At 43.7% G+C, this 16,282-nt stretch overlaps 1 protein-coding gene across 1 annotated transcript in view; it reads left to right on the top strand.

Moving 5' to 3' along the window:
* Positions 1-1,462: 1,462 nt before the first annotated feature.
* Positions 1,463-16,282, top strand: part of LOC104169055 (RING finger protein 150-like) — a 32,206-nt gene continuing 17,386 nt past the window's right edge. The window contains exons 1-2 of the mRNA XM_009709861.1: positions 1,463-1,559; positions 7,404-7,614. Of these exons, the coding sequence (XP_009708163.1) occupies positions 1,521-1,559; positions 7,404-7,614 (250 nt within the window). The 5' untranslated portion in view covers positions 1,463-1,520. The remainder of the gene's footprint in view (positions 1,560-7,403; positions 7,615-16,282) is intronic.

The raw sequence follows: 16,282 nt of genomic DNA, 5'->3' as shown, positions 1-16,282 counted from the left end.
GTGCAAGGCCCGGCACTTGGTCTTGTTGACCCTCATGCAACTGGCCTTGGGCAGCTGTGCGCTGTGTCCACCTGCCGTTACCTGCGGGGTCTGTATGGCTGTGCTGTACGAACGATGCACGTGGGGCGGTGGGAGCACAGGGAAACAGACTAGAGACTGATCAAATGTAAAAGTTCAAGCAGACTGAAATATGACTTTCAGGCTCTGCGTAGTAAAATGTGGGACACCTGTTGCAGGCCTTAGAAAGGAAATTCAGAGCTAATCTATATGGTGTTTCAAACCAAGCAAATTAGTCTTAGTTTGCACCTTTTGGAGCAAGACTGTGTATGTGTATCGAGCCTCATATTTCAGAATAAAATACCCTTTTTCAATTTTGCTTAAGTTATTAAGTTATATTAGGCAGTTGGACTAAGGTCCCTTCCAACTGAACTATTCTATTCAATTAATTGCTTAAAAAAGGGTTTTAGGAAGGCAAGTCAATTTTCCATTTCCTGCATGGCAGTGTCATTTCTGAGGCTATGTGCATGGTAGGAAACTTTCCTCCTTTTCTTCAGAAGGAGTGGGGCTGTACAAACTTCACTGCCTTGGGCTGAGCCCCGAGTCCTCCACTTGGCCTACTCAACAGCATTTCTTAAATCCCAAGCCCCTCATTCCCGTGTTTTATGACATTTGTTCTCTGTAACCACAGGATAACAGAATAGGCTTGCAAGAGAAAACACAATCTGTCAGTCATGTACCCGCACTGAATATCTCTATATTCAATCTCAGTTTGTGTCAGGCGAAGCTAGACAAGAAGCTTTCGGTTCCTCCACCTGGATAATGTCTAAGAAAAGTGGCCTCCAGCAGCCATAGGGCTCAGGTAGTTGCTTAGTGGTCACTTCAGACCGAGCACAGGATTAGCAACAACCCCTTCAGGGCTGGAACCGTTCAGGAGCTTACTCTGATGGGCAGCTTCTAAAGAGCAGGGAAGTCAGGGAGAATGTTTTATAAAGCATCATCCTGTTTTTTCCATTTAAATGAAAAGTAGCTTTTTTTTCTTGATTCTCTTTATTTCCTTATGCCTGCATCCTAAAAAATACCGGATCCTCTGTCACTTCACATTTAAAGCATGTGTAATCAGGTTTGTCTGTAGAACCATCAAGAAATACCAATGTGATTTTTACCTTTACCAGCAAGCAGGTTTTGTTTACTGACAGCCTTTAACATTTAAAGAATGTGGGGTTTGATGCACTTTATGTATTTTTCCTAATTCTCTAATTTTCCAAATTCAGTTGAGCAACACTGTGCACATATGCTTGAGATGCTGCAGAAATAATTTTAGTCATGTGTGCATAGGGTATAGTTTTGGAGTCCTCACAGAGGTCACAAACCACACTATTCGAAAAACTCTCACTTTACTGAATTCAGAAAAAGCATTGTGCTGTCGTGGATTTGAATTAAAATATCCTGGTTTTCATTGCAGGCATCTTTTCCACAAGTCCTGTGTAGACCCCTGGCTGCTAGACCATCGTACCTGCCCGATGTGTAAAATGAATATTCTAAAAGCTCTAGGGATCCCGGTAAGTACAGTAGCAGAGCAGCCGATCAGGGCAGAAGGGACACACCAGCTACTTGGGTATATCCCTAGCCCTTTGCCTGTCTGTTCCCATCCTACTCTTCTTGCCATGTTATTGATTTATTAATTGACTTATCGAGAGGAATGTCTGACTACCTCTCTCCTGTGTCCCACTGTTATTAGCAAGGAAGAGTGTGTATATGGGGGTTGGTTGGGTGTCGGGATCTGTGTGTCTGTGGTTGCCTGCTTTGTGGAGCAGAGGATTGTTTACTGGTGTTTTGGTGGATTTATAGATTCTTTCACATGGCTTTTGTTTGTATTTTAAATCAGGACTGGATTTATTTTTTTTAATCATGCTCTCCATTCAAATCTCAAGGCAGAAGGTCTGCAAATAAAATTTTCCCTTCTATACCAGTCAAGGACAACTAATGAACTAATGAACAAATGAACTAAGAGTTCATTTTCATGGAGATTGGGAAACCAAGCAGGTTGCTGCAGAAGAGGTTCTGTAGCAAGTGATGAAGTATGTTTTTACTGAAGTAGGCAGATATATTAATCAACCTAATATGATCCAAGCTAAAAATACGCAATGGGAAAAAAGTAGAGCATTGTAGTTAGGGTAACTTGTCATTACAGTCAGGCTACTTGTTCTGCTAAGCATGTATATTATCTTTAGAATATTAAGATGATACAACTGTTAAATCAGTATTTGAGATGTCAGGAAAGGCCACAATGAAGACTGGCTCTGCCATTCAGCATCCCAGCACCTAGGCTTAAATACAGAAATTTTTACCCAGGTTCCATGGCTCAGTTTGCAGACTTGCCAGTGAGCAGTCACCCAGGATTTTGGCACCTCTCCTCTGTACCCAGTATCTTGTTCCATGGCTTTCTTCTGCACCATGCAGGACCACACAATTTCTGCTCTCACACTCTTCCATTCCCATTTTTGCCCAAGGATTTCATTAACATGCCCTTCATCCAGCTTCATAAGCAGGGGACATGGACGAATCAGACCTCCACTTTTTGGAGGCCTGTAGTGAGATATTAAGGTCTTTCCAGAAAGTTTAGTACCATCAGTCAGTGTTTACATCCAGAATACAACTCTCGCTGACTTCACTGACAGCTGCTGAAGGCTGAGCTTGTCTGTAGGCTGTCTGAGGCAGAGTACATCGAGGGGAAAGGAAAACATGCCCAGAGGCCATGTGTGAAGGTTTTGGTTTATAAGGCTGACTTTTACCACCTATGAACAGCTCTGTAGTGGCAGGTATAGAACCTAATTGCAAGGAATAATTAGAAGCGCCATTCGGTTTCCTCAGCCATCGTTTCTCTTCTCACAGCTCCCTGTCTCGTTCTCTCTGTACCGCGTTGCAGAATGGGGATCCATGCTGCTTCCCTCACTGAGAGCTTTCAGCATGGAGTTTCTGTGGAAATAATTATGCTGGGTACATAATTAAAGATACTGCTGTAACCAACATAAACAACTGGGTCAAATTAAGATTTCAGAATCAGCCTTGGTGCTGGTCTGTCTTAACTCTGAAAATCAAGTGCTTGGATGTTAATGTTCCACTAGCAAAGTTTGTTTAGAGGATTTTATTGTTTGAATTTCTGTAAAAATCTCCCTAGGTTGTTCTAAGACAAGGAACTGAAAATAACCTGCTCTGTCATTTGGAGGAAGCATACTGGCTTCCACCCACATGGATCGTTGGTTAGGTTCATGAAGGGAGCACAGCACGCTAGAGCCGTGTTCCTCGAGGTGACTTACAGTAGGAGCTGTTGTCCATGGGAACTGGGAGCAGATGGTAGCCTTCGTGTCAGGGAGTTCCTCTGGCTGACAGCAAAAGAAGTGAGAGTCTAAGAGTATCTGGTAGCTTGGGGGTTAAAAATTCCTATACTGTTCCTCTTACTCTGTTTTCTTTGCTTTCTTTTTCTAAAATGGGCCTCAACTCCTGCTTCTCCCTCTCCTGCCTGTGCCCTTTCCTGCTTCTCCTCGGCATAAACTCCTCCTGCCCAACCTTTATCCTCTTGAGCTCCTGCCCTGGTGTCGCTGCTTGTGGTCCCTGCTCAGCTTGCAGGACCTGTTCTCCACCCACACAGAAATCGCACGTCCTCACCGTTTTCCCTGCCTGGCACCAGCTGAGGGCAGCCCAGGGTGGGCATCCATCCCATGGGGTGCTTTCTGGTGCCATCATGCAAAGCCGCCTTCTCTTTGGAGAGATTGTGGGTCCCAAATAAGCCACCGGTCTCTATCAGCGGACGTGAACTGGTATTTTCAGAGGCTCGTTAACTTAGCCAGATGTCAGTAGGCTGTGGTGGGAAAGGACATTTCCCTGGAAGAAGCTGTAAAGCTCTAGGGCTTCTCAGTGAGAGGTGGCAAACTTTTCTGGAGAGTGGATAAAGCAAAGGCCATTCCCTAATCACATAATTTTGAGTCTTGCTGAGCCATCTTAGCTGAAATTTCCACACACAGAAAAGCAGCCTTAGGCAGGCAGCAGTCTCTGATGGGAGACTTGAGTGTCTTTTGAGTGAATTTGAGTGAATTTGCCAAAGTCCTTTTGCAGACTTTTACAATAGGAGGAATGAGGAAATCTTAACATAGGCAGGGCTAATATGTTTTTTTTTCCTGCCAGCTGCATGTTTGTCCTATGGTTGTTATTAAAGAGCTGGCTTGTGCGACTGTGATTATATTGTGCTTCATCTAGCAGGAAGACTTGGGATTTTCCAGGAAACGATTGGTTAAAACCCAAATACCTAAATGTTTCAATTCAGTTCACATCTGAACTCTCCATTTACTTTGTAACCGAGATTTCAAACATTATCTGCCCTAAAACCAGCTTCCGCAGGCTGCCATGAGGCACCAAAATGACTGCACTCATTTTCACGGTATCTGAGCACCCTAGCATCTCTGCTTTTCACCGTGGCAGCCTGCGGCTCCAGAGGATTGTTAACTAACCGTCTATCCGCAAACGGTTGGCGTAACCTTTTCCACTGTCTCTCTGCTGGTGAATCTCAGACTATACCTCTTTTGGCTGTAATATTTGAAATGAATTATTAGTGAAAGTGTCTTTCAAAGAGCTACATTGCTGTTGGGATGATCATATCACATAAAATAGTTTCCCTCTGTTTCTCCCCTTTTTCTGCAAATATCTGCTGGATATGCAGGCAGCTGCATTTTTGGCAGCAGATTGGATGACTTGAAGCTATTCACCCAGAGCCTTAGCCAAGCCCTCAGAAGTCAATACAAAGCCTTCCCTTGACTTTAGTGGAATTGTGCCCTCAAAGCACTTACATGCAGGGAATGAGTGAAACCAATATAATTAAACTTAGCAAATGTATCTGGGTCACACTGACAGCAAAAGCCATAATGTATTTTTTTCGATCAGTATTTCATATCATTAGTTTTATAGTATGCTGCTTAGTTTGGGGTATTTTTTCCAACTAAAATGATTCAGGAGTAAAGGGATTAATTATATCGAGCAATTCTGTTTTTGCATCTTTAATGTTTGGGTTGGCTTTCAATTATAATCCCTCATTTTTAAAGGTTTAAAAGTTAGTGATAAAAACCCCATTCTAGGAGTAACTGGAATCAGAGCAAAGGACAGACAACTGATCCTTTGGAAAAAAAAATTGAAATAGTTTTTCCTAGAGTAGAAAAGAACAAACAGGCCTTTCTTTTCATTACGATAAACTGCCATCAAAGCCAAATTCAAGTTAAAAATGGAATTCTGAAAGCATTTGTTATAACAGCCAAGAGTGAGGGAAAGTTGTGATAGGCCTAAGGAATAATTTTGGATCCAAATCCTACAGAGAAATGATTGGTATTTCACTTAGAAAAGTACAGGTTCAATGAGTTTCATTAAAGCCTGGTATAGCTGAATGTGCCTTTATCCTGGTTCTGAGGAGCTCTCGCTGCTTGTAGATTAGACTGGAGCCAGAAAATGACAATTCTAATTTTTTCCCAAACTTCAGTTTGTGGATACAAGTCACCTGAGGATTGTTTAAAATGCCTGCCTTTTTCATTAGGAATATTTGTGAAAAATTATTTATGAGGTGGCAACAATCAGGCAGGGAATGTGTGGGAAAAGAGAAAACATGCCAAGTTCCTGGTTCTGCAGAAATGTAAGCATATGGTAACCTTCTATGCCTGGGTTCAAAGGAATTACTCTTGTGCTTAAAGCTAAGCCTCTGCTTAAGTCTTTGCTGTATCATATTTTGCTTAGTTTCTAGGTGCCTGCTGTTGGCGATAGGCAGGTAGTGAGATCAGATCCACAGAGCAGAGTACATCTCCTCAGACTTTAGCCACCCAGACATTGGATTTCCCGTCTAGCAGCTTAAGCCCCATCTCTGCTTAGCGCTGAGCAGTGGGAAGGCAGAGAGGGCAATTCATACCACTTACCTTAGCGTGGGATAAATCACACAGCAAAATTGTCTCAAACTAGTGAAGCAGGAGGAAGACTAAGTGACTGATCCAGATGAGCTGTCTGAAGTCTGGACAATAAAGATAAATGGGAACAACTTTGCATTTCCTAACTTCTCAAGGTATCTGCGTAATTGCAGCTCAACCTTGCTATGTCCCTCTGTCACTTTGGAAACTTTGCACCTAACACACAGCATCCTCATTTCTGAATTAGCCTTGGTTTTGTTACAATACGTTAAAACTTCCAAATGCAGTTCTTGAAATAGTTATGCAAACAATTTCTCTCCTTGCCTTGGGGAGAACTAGACCTGGTTCTATGGGCAAATGATGCAAGAATCTGTTTCCTCTTAGAGGAAAATGAGTTTTTTACTCATAAGTTTGTCACTAGTGTTTATGGGGAGCTCCATAGAAATCACTGCTGTATGAATGGGAGCGTCAGGCTTATAACAGACCCAGAGAAATCAAGGGTAGAAACTAGTCTTGGACCTAGTGTCTCCGGACAAACGATCCTCTTTGCCACCCAGTGCCCACTTGAAGTCTCAGTGCTCTTCATGAGCAGGCGCTCAAGGCTAAGGATACTGCGTCGAAGGTGGGCACCACAACCGCCTCTCATTGCTTCCCTAGAAGGTCAATGGAAAGGCAGATGCTTGACTTGAAGAGTCGTTCTGGAGGTGTTGGTGGGTTCACTATGTAACTGCAAGAGGCAAGTGTCTAAATTCCCCAGAACTGGGTTCCATCCCTGGTCTCTCTGAATCAGAAAGCAAGAAAGACTGTGGAACAAATAATACTCTTCAAATACTTGTTATTGCTTGTTTGTTTCTTTTCTCATAATTTTATTTTGTAGGAAATACGGCATTAGCAAAGGAAAAGATCTTTTGATGTTAAAAATCTTGTCTTATAAACAGCTTTAGCTTCTATTTTTGCACCCCACACATAGATGCGCCCACAGGCAGTTCCCTTGAATTCCTATTCCTGAAAGCTCTGATATTGGCTCTATAAAATGTATATTTAGGGGAAAGATAATCATTCCCCTTCAGCTACTGTCTCTGTTTACATTTGTAATCTGACTCAGCAATCTGCCTATGTTGAGGAGATCGTATCAATAAGTGAGTTACTTTTTTTTTTTTATGTGCACTCTCCCAAACCCTTTAAAAGTGTAAATAAGAATACGTAATAAATACATAAAAAATATAAGATTATAGCTGACACAGTTTAATACTGAGTATTTCCAGTGCATACTTTGGGTCTCTCTTGCAACAGATTATATTAAGAAGTTTCAAGTACATGAAGACAAACAAACTGTGCATGTTTATTTATCATATGTTGCCATTTTCAGTACTGAAAGAAAGTGAAAAACCCTAAAGAAGTGGGAACAGGTAAATTAAATCTTTTTATCAGGTAAACGCTCAGTTTTCTTCTTTTTCTTCCCATTAGCCAAATGCAGATTGCATGGATGATATACCTCCAGACTTGGAAGCATCTATAGGAGGACCGCCAACCAACCAGATAACGGGAGCCAGCGATATAACAGTGAACGAGAGCTCTGTAGCCCTGGATCCCCCGGCACGGACTGTGGGAGTACTACAGGTCATCCAAGACGTAGACTCCTTTCCCCAGGTTGGGGAGGGTAACTTCACAACGAGCAGTAAGTTCCTCTTTCTGACAGAATTTGCACTGAAATAAATGTTTAGAAACTTGAATCACAAACCAATCTCTAGTGCAGGAAAAATGACCGTTGAGAGGGCTTTTTCACTGGAGCAATGACCTTACTTTAAGCCGAGCAGAAATCTACAGGGTAAGTAAATTTAAGTATCATGTCATTCTGTACTGCAAGCACTTCCAGCCTGTGTGCAAATCGGTGTGTTGAATAGCAAACTCTAATTGGAGTCCCCTGCATGGACAGAACAAGCTATTTCAGTCAACACAAAACAATATAAACTTACAGTCCTCTTCAGATACTGTTTATAGTAAGCGATCCCATTCACCATAATTACCCGCCATGTATCACCTGGCTTCTTTGCGAAGCAGATTGGTGCATGTCCTTTGGCCTGTGCTTCCTCGCTGGGCTACATGTTACTATGTGGAAGTTACTTTTACCTGCGTATGGTAGAATAAATAGCGAACACAGTGATCACTTTTACTGCCTTTGGTCAAGAAAAAAAGTGTGTTGAATTCTGGGTTTGCCTTTCCTTTATCTTCTTACATCAACTGAAGCTCATCTGGTTATTTATTCATACTTGGGACTTCTTACTTCAGAAGGATCGATGGTCAAAGTTCCTGTACTTGGAAACCTGAGCATAGTGAAATAAGGCTGCCAATTTTTACAAAAAAAAGAATTCTGGATGTTTTCAGTGTGTTTAGTTTTCACTTGTTTGAGGGGCACCATTTGAACCAATAACTCTCTAAATGTCTGCATGTGTCTCTGTTCCTAAAAATTATGTTCTTTGTTGAAAATCTACTTCTGACAGTTTAAAAAGAATCTTGTCAGCTGTTCTGAGTGAGGATTGTACTAGTCTAAAATTCTCATTTTTAGGTAAAATAGCAGATCGGTAGAAAATACTTATCTGTGTGATACTGGTTGATGTGTTACTATTGACAAGACTGTTGTAGAAAATCATTAGATATACTTGAAGGGAGGTAGAAGTCTGTGATAAAATACAGGTTTATGTATGGAGTCAGCATAGGTCCTAGAAAAAATTATACATTTTCAACCATTTCTAGGTACTACTACGGGCCTCAGCATGAAAAAGAAGGCCAGTAATAATATGATGCGTAAAAGGCAGGAGAAAGATGAGAGGACTAGGCTGAAATGATTTTACGTTCGTCTCCGTACTCTGTGGAGAGACTTGATAATCGCATTTTCCCTCGTATTGCAGCCAGTGTCATGGCAGTGAAAGTAACTTCTGGAAACGCTGAACTTGCAATCTTAGCCAGAAGTGGATTTTTAAGTTCTCCCTTTGTGAATTAGGTACTGGTTTCGGGTTTGGTCCTTTGATAGTCTAAGTCCTGGATCCAGCAAGGGGTGAGCAGCAAAGTTATAGCCCAGCTGTCATCCGTGGCCAGCCTGTCAGCTGGTGGCATACAACTTTCTCAAGCCTCCTTGAGTGCTGGCAAGAGCAGTTCAAAGTGAGATGTTATTTTGTTCCTTCCAGTAATTGTTTTCAAATGCATTTGAGACTGATTTAAACCATGAAGGACAGATTTTACTTCAAAGTACCACAACATAACTAAAGACTGGGCTAGACACTGGTCTCAGCTGTACCCTCTTAGCTCCAGGGAGGAGTAGCTCCTCTGGCAGGTAACTATCCTTGTCCTGCTGTTCTTCACAAGGTCCGCTATTGAATTTGGGAAGGAGGGCCGTGGTGTGCCCTTTACACCCACAGCTGCATGGCTCATGCTGAGAAGAGCTGGCAGCCTGGTGCAAAGCCCAGCACTCGGGGAAGTCCATGCTTTTCATCCCAGGATCTTGGCACATCAAGAAGCAGTTCTTCTGGTTTGTCATCAGAGGTAACAATGGTGGTAAGGCAGCCAGGGAGCACAAGAGCTCAGTAACTCTCCAGCCACTCTCTTCCCCTCTAGGTTTGTTTCCAGAGTCTGCAGAAGGATCGGTGTCAGTCCAAGCACATTTGTTCTTCATTTTCCAAGTTGCCAGCTAAGTAACTGCGTGAAAAACTTGCTCTGAGCCAGCAGAGTACTGCAGAGCCTGCAGAGATGCTTTCTTTTGCCTTGGGTGCCCTCTGTTTTTCCCGATAACTTTAATAGCGGCAGGCAATAGATACTAACACTGGGTAATCCTGAGGGCTGACAGCAGAGCCCATGGACAAGGAACTCACACCAAGACCAGTGGTCTGTCCAGGCACACAAGTAATGAGGCAGCAAACCATGGAGCTTCAGGAGATCTCTATCACCTGAAGAGACTGGCCATGTGGTCTGGGGAAGGACTGTAAAAAGGTTTTTCCCCTGGTTATTTGAGAGAGAGAGAGAGAGGAAGAAGAGACCAGAGAGGGGAAACTGGCAGATGACCTGAGCTCTGTGAAGGTTGTGAGCCTCACGCCATCACAGGAGTGGCTGGGGACCCACTGCTAAAAACAGACCGTTCCAGTTGTTTTGTGAGGAAAGAGGAGTCTTGAGGAAAGCTCAAAAGACTTTGGGAGCTTCCAGACCCTGGTGGGTGCCTGCCTATGCTGCGCCTGTCACACACAGTCACTCAGGGAGCTCTGGTTTACTGCTTGGTTAGCTGTTGTCACTCACCCATCATTGATATGTAGGCACGAATCCTCATCTGGATTTCTCATGTCGAAGTGGAATACAATACTTGAATATTAGTCAGTGGTAGGTGTGCAAGTTCACATGCCATCATCACCACGTCCAAAGTGGTGCAATTTGCAGTAGTTCCCAGAAACAGAGCTGTTTGGTCCCTTTTTGCAGCACAGCTGCAGCAAAGAAGAGGTCTTTGGTTGGGAGTTAGGGGCTGAGTTCCAGCAGTGATGGGAATTTGTCCCTCCAGCTGCCTTATGTGGGTTTGGGGTGTTCAGGCACTCTGAAAGGTAGAACTTAGCATCTTAGGCAGCCTGAACTCTTCAGCCAGTGAAAGGGGAACATCCAGGACCACTGTGTAGTTGTGGTATGAAACCAAATGCTAACTAAATCAGAGGACAATTGTAGGCTAAATAACTGGGTCATAGCTGTCATATAGATGAGGCTTTATAGACATTGTGTCTGTTTATTGTATTCAGGCATTGTATTTCTCATTTCCAGAATCCTCATAGTTACACAACTGCAGAGCTTGCTGAGCGTGCCCTTTCTGTGAACTAGCCTGCCTGGGAATTTGTAAGCGATGACGCTGATTGCTCCTAGGAATCTTTGCTGAAGTTGCTAGGTTCTGGCCTCTTTATATAGCATTAGTGACGGGAGCATACTCCAAGGCTGAATCTGTGCTAGAAGTTTTCTTTCCTCTTGTTACTGAATCTGTGCAGACTGCCTCCAGTGCAGTCTTGACACGACACCCTGTACCCAGCACCACGAGTCCTGGCATCCCACCTTATTCCTGGCAAAGTTCAGTGGTCCAGGAGGTAAAGGACTTGCCGCCTTCTTTCCACCCACTTCTGCAATACTTTTTGCTTAATTGTTGTTGCATCCTTTTTGTTTGTTGATTAATCATTCTGGTATTGTTGCCTTGTTTTGGGTTTAATTTCCCTCGCTGCGTTGCCAGTGAGTATTCAGAGCCAGAAGAGCTCCCACAGTGTGTCTGGAGGGAGGATATTTCCAGAGTGCTGTTCGCATCGGGTGAAATTCTGTCTCCATTGAAATTTGGTGGCAAAGCTCCCACCTACTTCAGTGGGGCCAGATTTTAATTCCTGGAGCTCAGCCAGTGCTTTTCTTTTTATTTCTCTGTATGTGCTCAGCAGACATTTTTTCTTCTCTCACTCCCTTTTGCTCACCATGCTTCTGAAGAGATTGTCTTCCATGGGACCCTGGGCAATGTAGTATACTATGAACATCTGGATGGGACTTCATCTGGGGGCCCGTCCCTAGGGTTCCTTGCTAAACCAGGCATCTCCTATGTAGTAGCACTGAGCACTTAAAAATGGGCCAGCAGTTTCTCTCAGCTGGCTTCTACCAAGATCCAAATGTTCATCAAGTCCCTTGGGTGTATCTACAGCCCAAAGTCTGTTCAGTATTTAGTCTTGTGGTGGGATTTTGTGCAGGATCCTGGGATAGTATCTTGTAATGCGGTATTTCTATAATCAGTTACTGAAAACAGATGGATGGAAAAATTGCAAAGCTGGAGTTTGGAAAACAAATAAAGGGGGAGAAGATGAAAAAATTGTGTGAAATACATTAAGAGTTCATCTCAGCTGAGTTTCCTGCTTTGACCCTATTACTTTTCAGCTCTCCAGAGGGTATGAAAAGAAGATAAGCTAAGGAACTGTTTCCACAATAATGCACCATAGCAATCTGTGTTGCCGAATTTTTTGTAGTGAGTTACGCAGAATGCTAACATCTTTGGAAATTTCAGTGCAGGTAGAATTTCCTCCTCTGCAGGTGATGTGAGTGTGCACTGGGCTTGACTAAGATCTGAACTTGAAGAAGCTCTGAGCTACACCAGCTTTGGAGGAGTGGAAGGTGGATTTGGGATTTGAGGAGGACATTGCAATATTCTTTGGGTCAGGCTCAGCTGGGATTGAATGATATGGTTAAAAAAAGGTAGTTCGCTGGGAAAGTAGCATCTGGATATTTTAAAGGGGATACTTGCAGGGGAAAAAGTAGTTACTAATTTTTTTCATCTTTTATAGCATCTATGGTCATTCATCTCCCTCAACCTGTATGGCACTTGCTAATTTCTGCGGTAGATAATGTGCACTGCCTGAGTCTTTGCTCTCTGTTGGTAAATACCTCTAGTTTTTAAATTTAGACAAGCTTTTATATTCTTTTCAGCAGGTTGTCTCATCACACTGCATAAGGCCTCAGAAATCCCACCAGCACTGTCTCTGTAGTTGGAGGAAGAGCCATAAATAGTTCTACTGCAAACATGGGCAGGAGTTTTAGTATGAAAAACCACAAACTCTCCCCCAAGGTGTCATATCACCTGCAAAGTCCACCAAGCTTGGCAGGCTGTACAGCAGTGTGGGCAGTCTAGAGAATATGGGCATTATTCCTTTTCTGCCTCTCATTTTGTTCTTTCCATAAAACCCTGCCAACATATAGCTCATCGTGACTGTTAGGACACTTTCAAGTCTCTTTGATAGCTCTTCATTAAATCTATTAATATAACTTCTCAAGTAATTATTTTGATCTGTCTATGTCTAAAATGTCTTTGTGAAGAATAATCAGCCTTTGGAAGTGGATGAAAGTGCATGATAAGAATCTGATCCACTGTTGTCTTGCAACCACTTGACTGTTCCTCCTTGCTATTAATAGGGGGCTTTTTAGGTGGAATATAAAGGGGGAGGAAAAGGTGGAAAAACTCCCTAGACAGTAGTTAATATGGAAAGTTATTAACACTCGCATTAGCACCTAACACTGTCCTGGAGACAGAATACTGATGGGACCTAGTTAAAGATTGAGCAGATTGGGTCCTATGTGCCTGGAGTATGACATAAGTCCTGGTGGCTCTGTTAAAAGCCTGTGCAGATGTTGCACTAAGGAGTTATCACGGACTGAAAATTCCAGTGAGCTGAGATCCTAGGTTCGTTTTGAAACTCACACCAGTGCCAACACAGCATTGGTGGTTTGAAAGGCCACCTGTGGTTTGAAAGAGTCACCAAGTGAAACCTAACTAACTGGCACTGAAAACATGCTTTGGGTTATTACCTACACCTACAAGACTCCTGCCAGGCTCTGTGAATGGACAGTGAAGTTTTCCTGTTATAAAACTGCTCTTCCTTTCCATATGTTAAGATGTAAAATACAGACGAAGTGTTTCTGTGCAGCAGATTGCAAAAAGGGATGTAGAAAAATGCTGTGAAACAAGGAGCAAATTTAAAGTCTATTTTTTTTGTTGTTGTTGTCTGTTTCACATCTGCTATGTACATTGACATTGTGTACAGAGCAAGGGTGAAACCATCGGTTCTCGAATCTCCATTCTTTCCTGCAAACACACTGAGCTGTGTCTGTGACCCAGTCAGGGGCACGGTAGGTACACGTGGTAGTCTGGCCTAACCTAGGGTGCCAAAAAGGCTGCAGATCTTAAGAAACTTGCTTAATAATTGAGTCTAGGGAGAGATTTAGAAGAAAATGTTCTCCTTCAGTAGTGGAAACTCTGTGTCTAAGTCTGTCTCTACGTGTAAATGCTGTGGCAGTTACCAGCTTGCCTCTTTCTGTCCCAGGTTCCTGCCTCCATGTTGCCCTTCTGTTGTGCAGCTACCTTGTCACACCAGTCCAGAAGCTAACCAATTTCTTCCTATTTTGGGTTGGTTTTTTTCATTTGGATCAGTTCCCTGATCCAGAAGTGGTTGTGCCAGTACAACAGGAGGAAAGAAATGTGGAGCACAATAGCAGAGAGGGACATATAAGGCGGCTTTCACAACTCTATTGCCAAAAGCAAACATGCTATCTTGAGCACAACTAGACCTTATGCAGCTGTCTGGTTTACCCAGAAATCAGGATAAACAAATAGGCAAAGTAAGCATGAAGTTTCAAATCTCATTTGAATGCTCGTATCTGAGAATACAGGCATTTTATTAAGGGTCAGTGAATATGAGACACATAAGGGATTTATTATCTGTGACAATGAAACTCAGTAAGGAAAAGTGCTATTGTAAAAAGTGTGTGTATTGGGTTTGCGTGGCAAGGTTTTGGTAGCGGGGGGGCTACAGGGGTGGCTTCTGTGAGAAGCTGCTGGAAGCTTCCCCCATGTCCGATGGAGCCAACGCCAACAGCTCTAAGACGGACCCACTGCTGGCCCAGCTCATCAGCCACGGGGGTAGCCCCTCTGGGCTTCAGAGTTAAGAAAGGGGGAAAAGTTGCTGCGTGGCAGCAATTGTAGCTGTAGAATGTGTGGCGGGAGCAGCCCCGCAGCCCCCGGTGAGTGCAGCAGGAGGAGGAGGTGCTGCAGGCCCGGAGCAGAGATTCCCCCCAGCCCCTGGGGCAGCCCACGGTGAGGCCGGCTGTCCCCCGGCAGCTCACGGAGGCCCACGCTGGAGCAGATCCCCACCTGCAGCCCGGGCAGGGGTATGCCCCAGGGAGGCTGGGACCCCGTGGGAAGGGCCCACGTTGGAGAAGTCCGTGGAGGACTGTCTGCTGTGGGAGGGACCCCAGGGTGGAGCAGGGGCAGAGGGTGAGGAGTCCTCCCCTGAGGAGGAAGGAGCGGCAGAGACAGCGGGTGATGGACTGACCCCAACCCCCATTCCCCGTCCCCGTGGGCCGCTGAGAAAGATGAGGTAGAGAAATGAGGAGTGAAGTTAAGCCCAGGAAGGAAGGGAGGGGTTGAGAGAAGGTGTTTTCAAGATTTGGTTTTATTTCTCATTATTCTGCTCTGATTGGTAATAAATTAAACTAATTTCCCCAAGTTAAGTCTATTTTGCCCATGACAGTAATTGGCGAGTGACCTCTCCCTGTCCTTATCTCGACCCACAAGCCTTTTATTGTAGTTTTCTCTCTCCTGTCTGGCTGAGGAGGGGAGCGATAGAGCAGCTTTGGTGGGCACCTGGTATCCAGCCAGGGTCAACCCACTACACTGTGATGGCATGCAAGCGTGTCCTTAGAGATACCATTCCCAAGTGCTCTGAATGTGCATTGCATGCGTACAGGGGAAAAGGGGATCTGAGGACTGGGATCGGTGGTAACGGTGGTAACGTAGCTTATATCTTTCTTTATACTTCCCTGTCTAAAGGAGACAAGCTAGATAAAACATTGAACAAGAAAGCTTTTAAAGCAAAAATGGACAAACAATGTAGAGTAAAATACAAATCTGAACTGCAGAGAGACCAGATCACTTAATACTAGCTGATCTCTTTGATTTATACTTGAGAATGAAAGCCTTGCCTTGCAAGAGGTGTTCAGCATCTTGCATACAATCTGCTTGATTATTTAGGACTCATTCTCACATCTCTAATGTCTGTGAAGTCTTTATTCTCATCAGTTTTTACACAAAAGCCTCTACTGAAATCATCAGGAAGCGCTGTTTAAGATACAATGTGCTAAGGTAATTCTGAGTCTTTTTCTGACCAATTCAGGAACAAAGGCAGATGGGAGACACAAGGATCCAGCTTGGATCAGCACCTGAAAGTAAGAATTAAGAAGTAAGACCGAGCAACAGCTCTCTAGCCAGGCAGGCAGAGGAAAGGCAGGATTCCAGGGTCGGTGCTGCTGGTTGCTGCTGTTATCTCGGACAGATAAACAATGTAAAAGTAATGCTGACCTGTACTGCACAGACCCCAGAGACCCCTACCAGGGTCAGGCTCTGCTGTACCATTCATTATACACACAGATAGTAACGGATAGACCCACTTCTGCAAAATTCAGAGGTAAAAGCAGATTATAGTGAGCAAACAAATCTAGTAAGTTTAGTGGGAAAAGACAGACCATGAAAAGGCAGCTGTGCCTATGGGAGAGTGAAAACACGAGGCTGAGATACAGGAGGCACTCAGAGAAAGTTGTGTCACTTCTGCAGTAGTTGCCCTTGATTCTACTTGCATGTATTTTGTTCTGGTTACATTGCTTGATAACGAAGTGTACGTTTGCCGTAGTGCTCCCGTAGTGTCATGACTGCTTTGAAGGTAACTCAAATGAAAGAAGGAAGCCAGGCAAAAACTCTATTAATAATGTACAGTTTCCAGTCATTGGTATATATGTTTTTCTCCTTATTTATC

The sequence above is a fragment of the Cariama cristata genome, unplaced genomic scaffold (assembly GCF_000690535.1).
Source record: "Cariama cristata isolate BGI_N322 unplaced genomic scaffold, ASM69053v1 scaffold14911, whole genome shotgun sequence".
NCBI lineage: Eukaryota > Metazoa > Chordata > Aves > Cariamiformes > Cariamidae > Cariama > Cariama cristata.
Note: the sequence above shows the minus strand (reverse complement) of the source record. Positions and strands in the feature narration are given on the sequence as shown.